This window comes from Aedes aegypti, chromosome 2, assembly GCF_002204515.2.
Source record: "Aedes aegypti strain LVP_AGWG chromosome 2, AaegL5.0 Primary Assembly, whole genome shotgun sequence".
NCBI lineage: Eukaryota > Metazoa > Arthropoda > Insecta > Diptera > Culicidae > Aedes > Aedes aegypti.
This window is the reverse complement of record NC_035108.1, coordinates 464,940,857-464,953,986: the sequence shown is the minus strand read 5'-3', so window position 1 is coordinate 464,953,986 and position 13,130 is coordinate 464,940,857. Positions and strand designations below refer to the sequence as shown.

Below are 13,130 nucleotides of genomic sequence, written 5' to 3'. Positions count from 1 at the left end.
CATGACATTTCAGACATGGGCAAAGCAGGTAATCCACTGTTCTAACTGTTGTGCCTGTTTTTCTGTGGCATTAGTCCACATCAAGGCGCCGTCGAAAGCTGCGTAAGGCCTATCGATCCGTATTCATTTGATTTGATGACATCTTTGACACAATTGCTTGTTCAGTCTCGAAAATATCGTCAGCGGGAAGCTGATAGAACAAATAATCATTTTAATGGTTTCATTGGTGTGTTTTGATAGAATAATACTGTGTATTTGACGTTTGAAATTTGGTTGTCGATAATAGTCGAATGGTGCCGAAGCCGTAAATTACTCTTAACAGTTCAAATTTTAAATTTACATATCAAGCGTGTGCTAGAATAAGGGCGTAAGTCGCATAATCGATTTCTCTTCATCGATCCTCTCTTCTACGAATAAAGGTGACAAGGCGCAAGTTTGCCAGCATTTGTTCAGCTCAGGAAGAAAGATTGCATCACTGTCAAGCGGTCTGAAGTTAAAAAACGCTAACAAACCTGTCAGTTTCAGAAGCTTTTTGATTCTCCACTTGGAGATCCTTTTTCGCTTCTGTATCTGAACTTCCTTTCCAGGTTTACCAAGCTACTTTCTTCTCCAGTGAAGGAGAGAACTTTTCACTTGGCTGCTGGATTTATAATTACCTTGTACTTAGAGTCCGTGGTTTCGGATAAATATGAGCCCTGGAGTGAGCTTTGAACTTAGTTTATTTCGTGTCAAATGTACAAAAGTCATCTGAACTCTACATGTTACTCTATTGATGAATATTTATGTAAACTGAAATGATGTTGAGTGGAAATTTCCATATCCTTTTTAAGGTGAAGATGAATCGAAGCCAAAGCTCAAATTTTCAAGAGCACGGATCTGGAAAACCAAATATCCATTTAAGCTGAAAACTCAATCGATTGGTCACTAGCTGGTGGTGACCAATCGATTAAGTTTTCAGCTCAAACTGATGTTTGGTTCTCAAGATCCGTGCCAAATTTGAACTATGGCTTCGATTTATCTTCACCTTAAGTCCAGGGATTTACAAACGTTTTATTGATTTTACTTGCAAATTTGTTGGTAGTGTATTCTGTGGGAGTTGGCAACACGTCTACCTCCCTTTCATCTAACTACCTTGCTGCTGATCATCCATACTTTTAGCAGTAGGCTATTGCCAACCTAACAGAAACAAAATAAAGTGCACTGAAGTAGCGCGGTGAACTTCCGTTTTTCATTATCAACCTGTACTTTGTAAAGTAAACACGCGAATTAAATATTTTCCTAAATCGAACGTCCCGCATAAACCAGAACCGTACTGGTACAATTTACCAAACTATCCATAACCACTAAAGACAATATCTAACCTGTTTCCTGTAACATCCAAAATAACAATAAACCGACACTACCGCAAACGACTTTTACAGTTCGGTAAATGGTAAATGGGCAAATAACAATGTGAGGAATAGGCGGTTAAGTTATGTAACCATTCAAAAACGACGATTTTCTCGAACAAAATTTGTCGTGGATGGTTTGCCAAAGGGTGGGTAAACCATCCATTTTTTGCCAAATCTAATGTTGGGCAAACAGTTGAGAAATTGTTAAACCATATTTATTTATTGAAATCAAATAATGTATGAGTAATTGTTGGCTTATGGTACTTTATGGTATTTTAAACGTATGCTGAACTGTTCTATTACATTTATACCATTTAAAAAAGAACGGGGATATTTCTTAGAAGAGGCAATGAAACAAGTAAATAAGTGTGGAAAAACTTTGTTTTAATTAAAACCTATGGAATTACGATTGATCACGAATAACTTGTTATCACTCGGGACACTGGTTTGATAAGTTGCAATCTAAGCTGCGCGGCATCATCATCATTCCGTCCCGGTTCTTCCGCTTATCACCGTTCCGACCGAAGCAAAAACGGCAGCTGTTTTCTGGAGAGAAACAAACAGATGCACATTACATGATGATTCATGGGATCAAACTTGGGATCAGATTACTTACCATGCAGCACTTCCGGATCCGGTTCTAATAACATGGTAAGTTTTTCATTTCAATGAAAAAACGACTATAAACTAGCAGGAGCAGAAATAACGAACTCGCGACGTTTTTTATTTTTCTATTTTTCAGACAGCGTGAAAACAAACACGCATGGAAAATTCAACAGAGTGTATGATAAAAAATTTACACAGTACTTATTTTTATGTTTTTTTAAGGATTTTACATCTTTAAAAAAAAAAAAAAAACAAAATAGCAGCGCTTTTTTTAGTATTGCTATCAAGGGTGAGGAGAAATCTAATTTTTTTCTTCAAAATATGGAACTTCTATAAAATATACTGTGAATTTTATCACGGTGTAAATTTTCTAGCGTGTGTCGCTTCAACTGTTTGCCAAACTGTTGCTTAAAAGTAGTTTATAGTTAAATATTCATGTGTTTGTGTTGCACAAAAAGAAACAAAAACCATTCCCCCAGAAGGTAGATTTATGTTGTTACTGTTTCTCACGACTTTGAACTTCATATCATTCAACAATATAAGAACAAAATACTAAATTGTAACAATTTGCAATGGCTTTGATAAAACGTTATTTATTGTTTAGAGTTTGAGGTGTCAAAATGTTCGACATAAATGCAACAGTTTGTGATATTTTAACCGTATCAATTACATGCAGCTTATTGTTTGGAAACTAAGGCAAATTGTATTTTTCTATGCGGGGTGTCTCGTGTTCGTTATTCTCAGTGAAATCCCTTTCGGTTCCTTTTTCCGTTTAGTTCGCTTCGCGTGCAGTGGTTCTGCCCACAGGTAATGGGCCCAGCGTGCGGAAAACCCGGAAAGGATTGAGAATTATGCGTTTGATTTGGCGTGTGCTCGTCGCGAGTGAAAATCCGGTGAAGTGATTTTTCGCGCGAGTGGCAAAATGGCGGATAGTGCCAAAGTTTCATTCCCGAAGTTGAGCTCGAGCAACTGGGGTTCGTGGAAACAGCGAATGGAGTGGTTGCTCGAGAAAGAAGACCTGTGGGACGTGATCCGGCAGGAAAAGCCAGAAGAAGCCGACGCGGATTGGTTAGCTCGCGATCGAAAGGCTCGTGCAAACATTGGGCTTTTCTTGGAAGAGAGCCAATTCAAGATTGTGCAAGTTGCGGAAAGTGCGCGTGGCATGTGGGCTGCTCTCAAGGAGCACCACGAAAAAGCCACTATGTCGACGGTAGTGTTTTACCTGACACAATTGTGTGGTGCGAACATGGCGGAAAGTGATGATATGGACAAACATTTGTCAGCAATGGAAGATTTGTTCGATAAATTGGCCGCCGCGGGCCAGAATTTGGAAGAGTCTCTGAAAATCGCGATGATTTTCAAAAGTGTTCCGCAATCGTATCGTGTTTTGGTGCAAACCCTTCAGTGCCGGGCTGATGCTGATTGGACGGTAGTTTCCGTCAAAACTCGGCTGTTGGATGAATTCCGGCAGCGGCAGCAGCAGGGTACGTCGCTTTCGGAGAGTATGAAGGCGATGAAGATGGCCGTGGAAAGCAGTAAAGAAGAGCGGCGGTGCTTTTTCTGTAAACAACCCGGTCATGTGAAGGCGCAGTGCAAAAAGTGGCTCGCGAAGAGCAACAGTGCCAGTAGTGGTGGTTTCGGTAAAAAGCGAGGGCCGAAGGAAGACAATCCGAAAGCGAAGCAAGCGCAGGGGGTAAACAGTGCGGTGTGTTTCATGGCTGGTGATTCGATGTCGGCCAGCTGGGTAATTGACAGTGGCGCTACGGCGCACATGACAAGTGATCGTGCGTTTTTCCACTCGCTGCGCACAAGTGTTGAATCGAAAGTGACTCTAGCCGATGGAAATAAGACAAAAGTGAACGGAATTGGCGATGGTGTTGTTTTTGGTGAAGACGGACGTGGCGACCGAGTTGAAATTACGCTGAAAAACGTGCTAGCAGCGAAAGGTTTCATAGTGGTGTTTGGTGCGTCGGAATGTACCATACGGAACGCCGCTGGTGAGACGGTGGTGGTCGGCGACAAGGTCGGCAGTCTCTATCGGCTGCGTGTTCAGCAGAGATCGCTGAAGGCTGAAGGTGAGCATAGCGACCGGTGCCAGCACACATGGCATCGTCGTGTGGGGCATCGTGACCCAGATGTCTTACGCCGGATGGAAGGAGATGATCTGGTAAGTGGCTTTAAATTATCCGATTGTGGTGTTCGCACTACGTGCGAATGTTGTTTGAAGGGGAAACTAGCAAGGAAACCTTTTCCCCCTGTGACCGAACGGAAAGCGAAACGACCACTAGAGTTAATCCATACGGATTTATGTGGACCTATGGAAACTCCTACTCCATCGGGAAACCGGTACATCATGACCTTGATAGACGACTTCAGCCGTTTCACCACCGTCTACCTGCTCAAGACCAAGGATGAAGCCATCGGGAAGATTAAGGAGTTCGTGCGTCGCTGTGAGAATCTCTTTGGAAGGAAGCCGGTTGCCATCCGATCGGACGGAGGTGGCGAGTACATCGGCCGGGAGCTGCGAAGGTTTTATCAGCAAGAGGGAATCAAAGCGGAATACACTACACCGTATACTTCGCAGCAGAATGGGGTAGACGAGCGTAAGAATCGGTCACTCCAGGAGATGGCGATTTGCATGCTGGCAGATGCCAACATGGGCAAGCAGTATTGGGGCGAAGCCGTGATGACGGCCTCGTATATCCAAAATCGCGTTCCTTCGCGGGTGATTGGCAAAACGCCGTACGAGCTATGGATGGATCGTAAGCCGGACGTAGAGCACCTGAAAGTGTTTGGTTGCTCGGCGTATGTGCGGGTACCAGATGCGCGGCGCTCTAAATTGGATCCCAAGGCTATTCAACTCATATTCGTTGGGTATTCGGAGGAGCATAAGGGGTACCGTTTCCTCGACCCCTCGACGAACCGCATCACTATTAGTCGGGACGCGAAGTTTCTGGAGCTGAATGATGGTTCGGAGATGCAGAAGAAGCCTGATAAGTCTTCCACGGTTGCGGATTTGGATAGTGAAATCGAAATTCCGCTGAGCTCATCGAAGAAGGAGATAGCAGAAGTAAGGCCACACCGGCCGACCTTTGAGGTGCAATATAACGGTGATGTTAGCGGTTCCGAATTCGAAGGTTTCGTCAGTGCTGATGATAGTTCAGAAGAAGATGCTGCAGAAGGCGACAACGGTCACGCTCAGGAGGAGCAGGAATTGCGAAGACAGGATAGGCGAACCAGGGGTGTGCTGCCACAACGTCTGAATGATTTTGTAGTGAGTGTTGCTAAGTGCGCCGCGGACGAGCCGGCAGATTACCGCGAAGCAGTGGAAGTGAAGGAATGGAAGGACGCCATGGATTCCGAGATGCGGTCGCACGAGGAGAACAATACATGGGAACTTGTGTCGCTGCCAAATGGAAAGAAGGCAATAGGTTCACGGTGGGTATTCTCGCTTAAGCGGGACGAAAACGGGAACGTCATCAAGCACAAGGCAAGATTGGTAGCGCAGGGTTTCACCCAGCGTTACGGGGTTGACTACCTGGATGTTTTCGCGCCGGTTACGCGTCATGAGACATTGTTAGCACTTCTGGCCGTAGCGGGAAAGAACAAAATGAGCCTTCAACATTTTGATGTCCGAACGGCTTATTTGCACGGGAAGGTGGAGGAGGAAATTTTCATGCGCCAGCCTCCCGGGTACGCAGTGGCAGGAAAGCAGCACCTCGTTTGCCGCCTCATCAAGAGCATATATGGACTCAAGCAAGCGGCTCGGTGTTGGCATCGGGCTCTTCATGCGGTACTAGTCAAGCTTGGATTCCGGCAATGTCAGTCCGACAGTTGCTTGTATACTCGACGTGATGGGCAGACCACAATATTCTTGCTTGTTTACGTCGATGATCTTTTGGTTGGATGCGTTGATCGAGCGAAGATCGACGAGGTCTACGAAACACTGAAGAAAGAGCTGGACATAGTCAACCTTGGAGCGGTAAAGCATTTCCTTGGCTATGACATTCAGTTCGAGGAAGGAGTGTACAGCTTGCGGCTGAAGAGTTACATTGAGGCACTGGTGAAGCGCTTCAATCTTGAAGACTGCAAGGCATCGAAGACACCGATGGATGCGGGTTACATAAGATCCGAAGGTGACAGTAAACTGTTTGCAGATATAACTTTGTACCGTAGTCTTGTCGGTGCACTCTTATACGTCGCTGTCAATGCCAGACCCGACGTGGCAGTCAGCGTATCACTTCTTGGGCGGAAAGCAAGCTCTCCAACGGATCAGGACTGGAAAGCTGCCAAAAGAGTCGTAAGGTACCTTAAGGGGACCAAAGAGATGAAGTTGAAGTTTGGACCTGGTGATGGCGGATGGAACCTTGTTGGCTACTCGGACGCCAATTGGGCCGGCGATCCGTCAAGCCGACGTTCTACCACGGGATTTGTTTTCTTCTTAGGTTGTGGACCTATAGCCTGGGTCAGCCGTCGGCAATCCTGCGTAAGCCTGTCCTCTATGGAGGCAGAATACATATCACTGAGCGATGCCTGTCAAGAACTGACCTGGCTACGGAGATTAATGGCGGATCTTGGTGAACAACAGCGTGGAGCAACAACGGTCTTCGAGGACAATCAAAGTTGTCTGAGTTTTGTCCATGCGGAGCGGGCAACGAAACGCTCCAAACACATCGATACAAGGCGTCACTTTATCAAGGATTTGAGCGAACGAGGTGAAGTGAAGCTATTGTACTGTCCGTTGGAGCAAATGACAGCAGATGCGCTCACAAAACCGTTGGGCGCCACACGATTCTGGCAACTGCTGGAACAACTCGGAGTGTCGAACTAAGGAGCTTCGATATACGTGTTGAGGAGGAGTGTGGGAGTTGGCAACACGTCTACCTCCCTTTCATCTAACTACCTTGCTGCTGATCATCCATACTTTTAGCAGTGGGCTATTGCCAACCTAACAGAAACAAAATAAAGCGCACTGAAGTAGCGCGGTGAACTTCCGTTTTTCATTATCAACCTGTACTTTGTAAAGTAAACACGCGAATTAAATATTTTCCTAAATCGAACGTGTCTCGTGTTCGTTATTCTCAGTGAAATCCCTTTCGGTTCCTTTTTCCGTTTAGTTCGCTTCGCGTGCAGTGGTTCTGCCCACATATTCGTCCCTGGAAAGGCTAAATTTTATTTGTTTTATGCTTATATACTATGTCCCTTTCGAACCTGGTAGAACTCCTAAATTATCGTTGTTTTCATCGTTTTTCTCCGCCAGATCCGAAGAGCCTATTCAAATAAGACAAGTGATAAAATTGCGCAACATTTGTAACGCTTAAAGGATCTAATCGTATACTTTCTGAAGGATAAACAGAGATAAAATATTAACCTATGCTTTCTTATGCGCATTCGTCTCACGCGTGGTCGTGTTTCTTATCTCGAGCGCAGTCCTAAATGCCTATTCGTTCCTAGACAGATGATGCAATTGGCTTGTTTAGGGGTATCCGGTTTTTCACATATTCTGATTCTACGTTAAAAACTGAGCCAGAATCCAAAATCTCATAATTTTCCGTGCCCTGGAACTGTTTTTAAAACACGTTTGAATTTAGTATGGAAATCGCGTTTGAATCACCCCTCGGCGAATTTTACTTCGGGACGAGCTGTCATTATGTAAATTGAAATGTCATTAAGCCGACGGAATGAAAACTTTTTTAATCAATTATTGTATCAAATTGAAGATATTAAAGCGCAATAAAATCGTGTTACACTTAGAAAAATGTGCTCTTTTGATCAAGCTACAAAAAATGATATTTTTTTCATAACTAAACAACCCAATTGCGTTATGTAAATGTGATCCTGTTTATCGGAGTTTGCTTTTCATTTCATCTTCTCGTCTTTGGTATCGACATCGAATGGGTCTCGACAGACTGTTAGAATTTTACTGATTTTATTATTTGAAGCGCAGCTAGTTATCTCGCGCATCGATGAAGATAATACGATCATGCGACTCACGCCCTTATTCTAGCACACGCTTGATATCTGCGTGCGCCGCACGTAAATGAAGGGCTACAAAATTCCTGGTTCTATCTGCATCATTATTAGAATTCATGTGCAAAGCTTGAAGCCTGTTTCGCTACTGACAAGTAATTTCTTGGCCTATCTTGATGCATGGCAAATTCCTGCAAGGAATCGATCACGGAAGCGCTTTTTTCTGATCGCAGTACACAATTGAAAAGAGATGTCAGTTCAAACGGGAGTCTCTGTAGAAAATTTCTGCAAGGAATCGGCGAGAAATTTCTTAAGCGATTCCTGTTCAGCAGCAAATCAGGCTTGAATGTGAAAATCTATGTGTGCTGCACATAAAACATAATTGAGTTTTTATCTCAGTGATTATCGAATTGGTTTGTCTCGCCCCTTCGATATTCAATCCCTTAAGTTTAAGCCCGCTGGGATTGCCAGATGCGATGACTTCTTGACAGATTCTGTTTGGTGTCTGTCAAACTCATCGCACTGTCATCCGTCGGGACGACGGTGTTTGTGTTGTGCCGTTGCGCTCGTTGCGCTGCGTAATCAGTCTTTCTACGTGTGTTGATTCAAGTGCCTTTCGTTTCGTTCCTCTTTTACGCCAGAACTGGTGGCGATTTTAATTCATTTCGTGTTTCGATCTCGACTTGGCCACTCGTACGTGGTTTCGCACAACTCGGCTGGCTGCAATCGTCATTATTGGTGCAATTATATAGATTCCATCGCCACACGCAAATCTATCGCGCAGAAGAACAGAACCGAGAAAGATCGGTGTTGTGATTGTGCGGCCTAGTTCCCGAAGGTTTTATACCAGTGCCAGAACGCAGAGTGATAACGAAAGTGAGCTCTCAATCAATCCGTGTGAAGCAAAGGAAGCAGCAGCAAAATGGGTGTTCCAAAGGTCTACGTCGTCGGAGTCGGAATGACCAAGGTAAGTCGTTGATGGTTTTCTTGCTTATCCAGTTCTGCTTCATACCATTTTCTCGCGCAACAAACGGCAGGTTGTACGTACTTGAAGAGTAGGTTATTGAGAGTGCTAAGCAGCAGGTATTCACCGTACCGTAATTACATATTGTGTAATGATGGAACTCTTTGTGCATGTAATGCACAAAGAGCGAAGGTCGCAAAAGGAGTGGGAGACTAGATGTACTAGTCACTATTTCCAATGGAAATCAGTCTTGTATCTTCTAGATAATTTGATAAAGTCTTAGATTTTTCTTAATGAATCTTCTTTGTCATTAGCTCAGAAAAAGCTAATCGTTTACACACTTGTATGTCTGTACCTACATTAACACCGTATATGTATACTTAAGAATGATCGTCAACCTTTGAACTCTGACTCCAATCTCAAATCTCGCGTGTAATGCAATCTTTAAAGATTAGAATTTGAATGCATTGTATTTGCACGGATCAATGCTCGATATTTTACTTAAGATTTCATTTTATTGAACAATTCGGAGATATTTGGCTAAGTAGATACTTAAAAATTGCAAATATGAATCCATTACTCAAGGAAGTCTCCAGATTGGCATCGCCATACATACCTATAGCACATACCGATAACCTATATTAGTCAGTAAAAAAATGCATAAGTTACACTTAAACAGTGGAGCGCGGTCATTGAGTCCATTCGCACAATTGCGTTCCTAACGCCTTGGAGGATGACTAGTCTACTTCTGTCTACTTAGTCGCTACTTAATTTACATTTGTTTAGTGTATGGAATAAACGGCAAAAGCCCGCTAAAATGTATACCGGTGAAATTATGTAACGGGGAAAGGAACTGCTTGGATGGAAAAATCATGTGCGCCAATGAGAGATACTTTGCCACCTTTTAATGATGGTGACTTGGGGATTAAATCTGTCTCTTAGGGTGAAAAAAAGCCCTTGTCCTTGGGCTTGTTGATGTGACGTAAATGGTGATCAGTTCTCAAATGATATGCTGTTTCTATTAAAGCTATGAACGCGATTATCAAAATGACTCGCAAAGAATTTCCTCCCTCATGGTAGGCTTAGTAGTACATATTATGGTCTCAATAGAAATATTGATTAGAATGTTTTGAACCTAAACAAATCGGTAAACTAGTATGGAATATGGGTGATGTCGCGTATCATTGACCACTTCACATTGCGTGCATCAATAGAGATAAAAAAGTATAGAAGATGAATGTGTATGGTGCTAAATTAGGCATTTCTGATCTTCTCGAGATTTTTTAGGAACTATTTGAGAAACGGCTGCTGGAATTACAATGAAGCTTTTTTTTCTCAAAATGAATTCTTAGAAAATTATGTTTAAAAATAATCCAGAAAATTTTTAAACATAATTAAAATAACATAAATTATTTTAATGGGTTTGATGTTTGTGAAATTTGTAGAGGAAGTACCGGTGCTTTTGGGAAGAATTCTTCACTAGATATTCTTCGACAATTATCGTTATGTTTAACTTTTAAGGCCTTTTGGTGCGTCATCACAAAATGGCTTCTTCCAAAATCATTTATATATTGTTATGATAGTATTGGTATTTGCAACATCGATGAAATATAACTGCTTATCACCTGATTTAATGTATAATTTATGCGAAGATAAATGCTTCAGGTGGTATTTCAATGTTTAATCAACACTTTCAGATACAGCATTATCAATTAAGCGACAATATTCATGAGATTTATATTCTCCAAAAAAATCTCCGATTTCATGCCGCATTTCATTGCCTCACACAACTACACTTGTAAATAGAAGGTGCTTACGTTTTCGATTGTAATTCAGCGGCAAGCATTTGTATTTTGGATCCCATATTGCGTTCACTACACTTCCACTAAACAAATCTTTTATTCACTTTCCTTAAAGGAACACATTTCCACCGGGATTTCAATATTTATAAAGTTTTATCAACCGCATCACTCAAAACTATTATGGCGATGGTTTTCACTTGTTGCGAATCGACGCCGCCATCGCACACTGAGACATGCCTGTGTTTATAGTCTAAAATATCGAACTTTTTTTCTGTTGTATTAATTTTCAGTGCGGAAAGGTTGGGCAAAGCATAGAAACTTGAAACTCATACGTTGTTTGTTTTTCGATTCACTCAAATTACAGAAACCATCTCTACGAAGCATAAAATCATACCAAGTGTTTATCGATTTGGACCACCCAAAATAATTGAAAAGCTCCACAGTGCGATGCGTCGGGACGCGTCTATCGTGTGTGCACAATCATCGCGATCGTTGAGCACAGTGATGTCAGAGTTGCTTTCTGTAAAATCATAGCATTTAATGTGGATTGATCACAAAAATCATTAAAATTTAATTAAATCAGTGATCTTATGATGGAAAACTATTTGCAAAATGATAAGTTTTTATAATATGCAGCAAATGTTCCGAAAACAAGCATATCACAATTGCTAGAAAAATCTGTCACCAATCACCTGGCAACACCGTCATCCCTTGCAAACATAAACCGTACCGATGCGTATCAAAAATATGCGATGAATCCAATAAAAAACAGAGAAATTCCGTTGCCCTTCATTAAATTGTAATGTTTTCTTTTGATATGTACGATTGAACAGTTGATTTTGATTTCCAATACTCGTCAATCTACTAAATTTCCCATGTGTTTACATAAAAATATGCTTAACACAAATGTTATATTTTTTGTTTGTTTGTTTTGAAAATATACATGGAAAGGCGACACTACTACTGTTACATCAATGATGATTCTAATGATTCTTTGAGTTACACGCCGCTTCACCTTAATGGGATTCCTAGTCAATTTTCAGGTGTAAGAATTGCTGCACTAATAATAAAAAAAATTTAAGATAAATTGTCTAAATTGATTGTTTTTTTTTTCTGCCTTCAGTTCAGAAAAAAATTCTATAGCAAGTGCTAAAACAATATCCGTTTCAATGTTTAGTGAACTTATTATACTACTTGTATATGTGTATTGTGCCTGGTGGTATATTTTCATAATATCTGCTCAGACCGCCTCCGTTATCAAAGACGTAATAAGGTACACCGGGGCAAGCTGAAACGGGTGGGGCTAGATAAAAATGCAAGTGACCTATAACGTGGATAGACTGCTCTTGCTAATCTGAACGATACCTCATGCAGATCGGGGTTCACTTTTAATATGTACTTCTAGACACTCTATGACTTTTGATCCACGGACCAAATCGCAGAAATGTTTTTTTTTTGTAGGGGGCCAAAACAAAACATAAATGCATTTACATGAAATTGACAAAAGTCAGCAAATTTCTCAAGGTGAAATTGAAAGAAAGAACATCTGCTAGATTTAGCTGCTAGATTTCGAAATCATGCAATAATGTTGCCAAGGATATTTTGAACAATCTATCCCATTTTTAGATCCTGTGAAAATAATTCCAAAATCCCACCTAGTATTGTTTGAAATACTGCATTCGTTATTTTGAGAAATATGACCCGGAATGTGTCAATATTTTGATCAAGCATATACAAGGCTGATAGCGAGTCACTTTTTAGTGACTTGGTCACTTTTTTGAGGCCAGTCACTTTAAAGTCTCTTTTTTGAAGCCATTTCAACTAAAGTCACTTTTTTCGTCAAAAAGTCACTTTTTTCAACTATTTTGAGCTAATTTTTCGGGAGAAAATTTTGAATCGGCCTTCTTAATTTAGGCTAAGTTTTAAGTTAGCAGGGTGTCTACTAACTGAAAAATCCTGGGAAACCTGGAATTATCAGGGAATTTTATTCAACCTGAAAAACCTGGAATTAACATTAAAATTCGGCTATACGCAAGAAAAAAACCTCGAACCACTAAGGCAGCGTCCATTTATTACGTAACGCTAAAATTAAAAACTTTTGACCCCCTTACCCCCCCCCCCCCTCCGTAACGCTTTTTGTATGGGAAATTTTGAATTTTTGTATGAACCGTAACGCTTGAGCCTACTCCTCCCCTCCCCCTAGAGCGTTACTTAATTTGTGGATGCCGCCTAATTATTATGGCAGAATATGTCCTTTTTATAACACAACATTTTTTCAATCAAAAAAAAAAATTCGGCTGCGCCGCTGTTACATCTTGAGGTATTCAGTCAATTCACTTTAAATTATTTTTAATATTTATTCCGAAAAACTTGTTTAAATAAGGAAGTAGGACTTAG

General features: G+C 41.4%; 1 protein-coding gene and 1 long non-coding RNA gene across 2 annotated transcripts in view; one reads left to right on the top strand and one right to left on the bottom strand.

Moving 5' to 3' along the window:
- Positions 1–1,685: 1,685 nt before the first annotated feature.
- Positions 1,686–2,191, bottom strand: LOC110676119. The gene is made up of 2 exons (XR_002500087.1): positions 2,008–2,191; positions 1,686–1,937 (listed from the first exon to the last, which is right to left on the bottom strand). It is a non-coding gene; the product is annotated as an uncharacterized LOC110676119 (long non-coding RNA).
- A 6,348-nt stretch (positions 2,192–8,539) lies between these two features.
- Positions 8,540–13,130, top strand: part of LOC5575668 (non-specific lipid-transfer protein) — a 32,691-nt gene continuing 28,100 nt past the window's right edge. Inside the window, exon 1 of the mRNA XM_001662077.2 lies at positions 8,540–8,934. Within this exon, the coding sequence (XP_001662127.2) occupies positions 8,890–8,934 (45 nt within the window). The 5' untranslated portion in view covers positions 8,540–8,889. The remainder of the gene's footprint in view (positions 8,935–13,130) is intronic.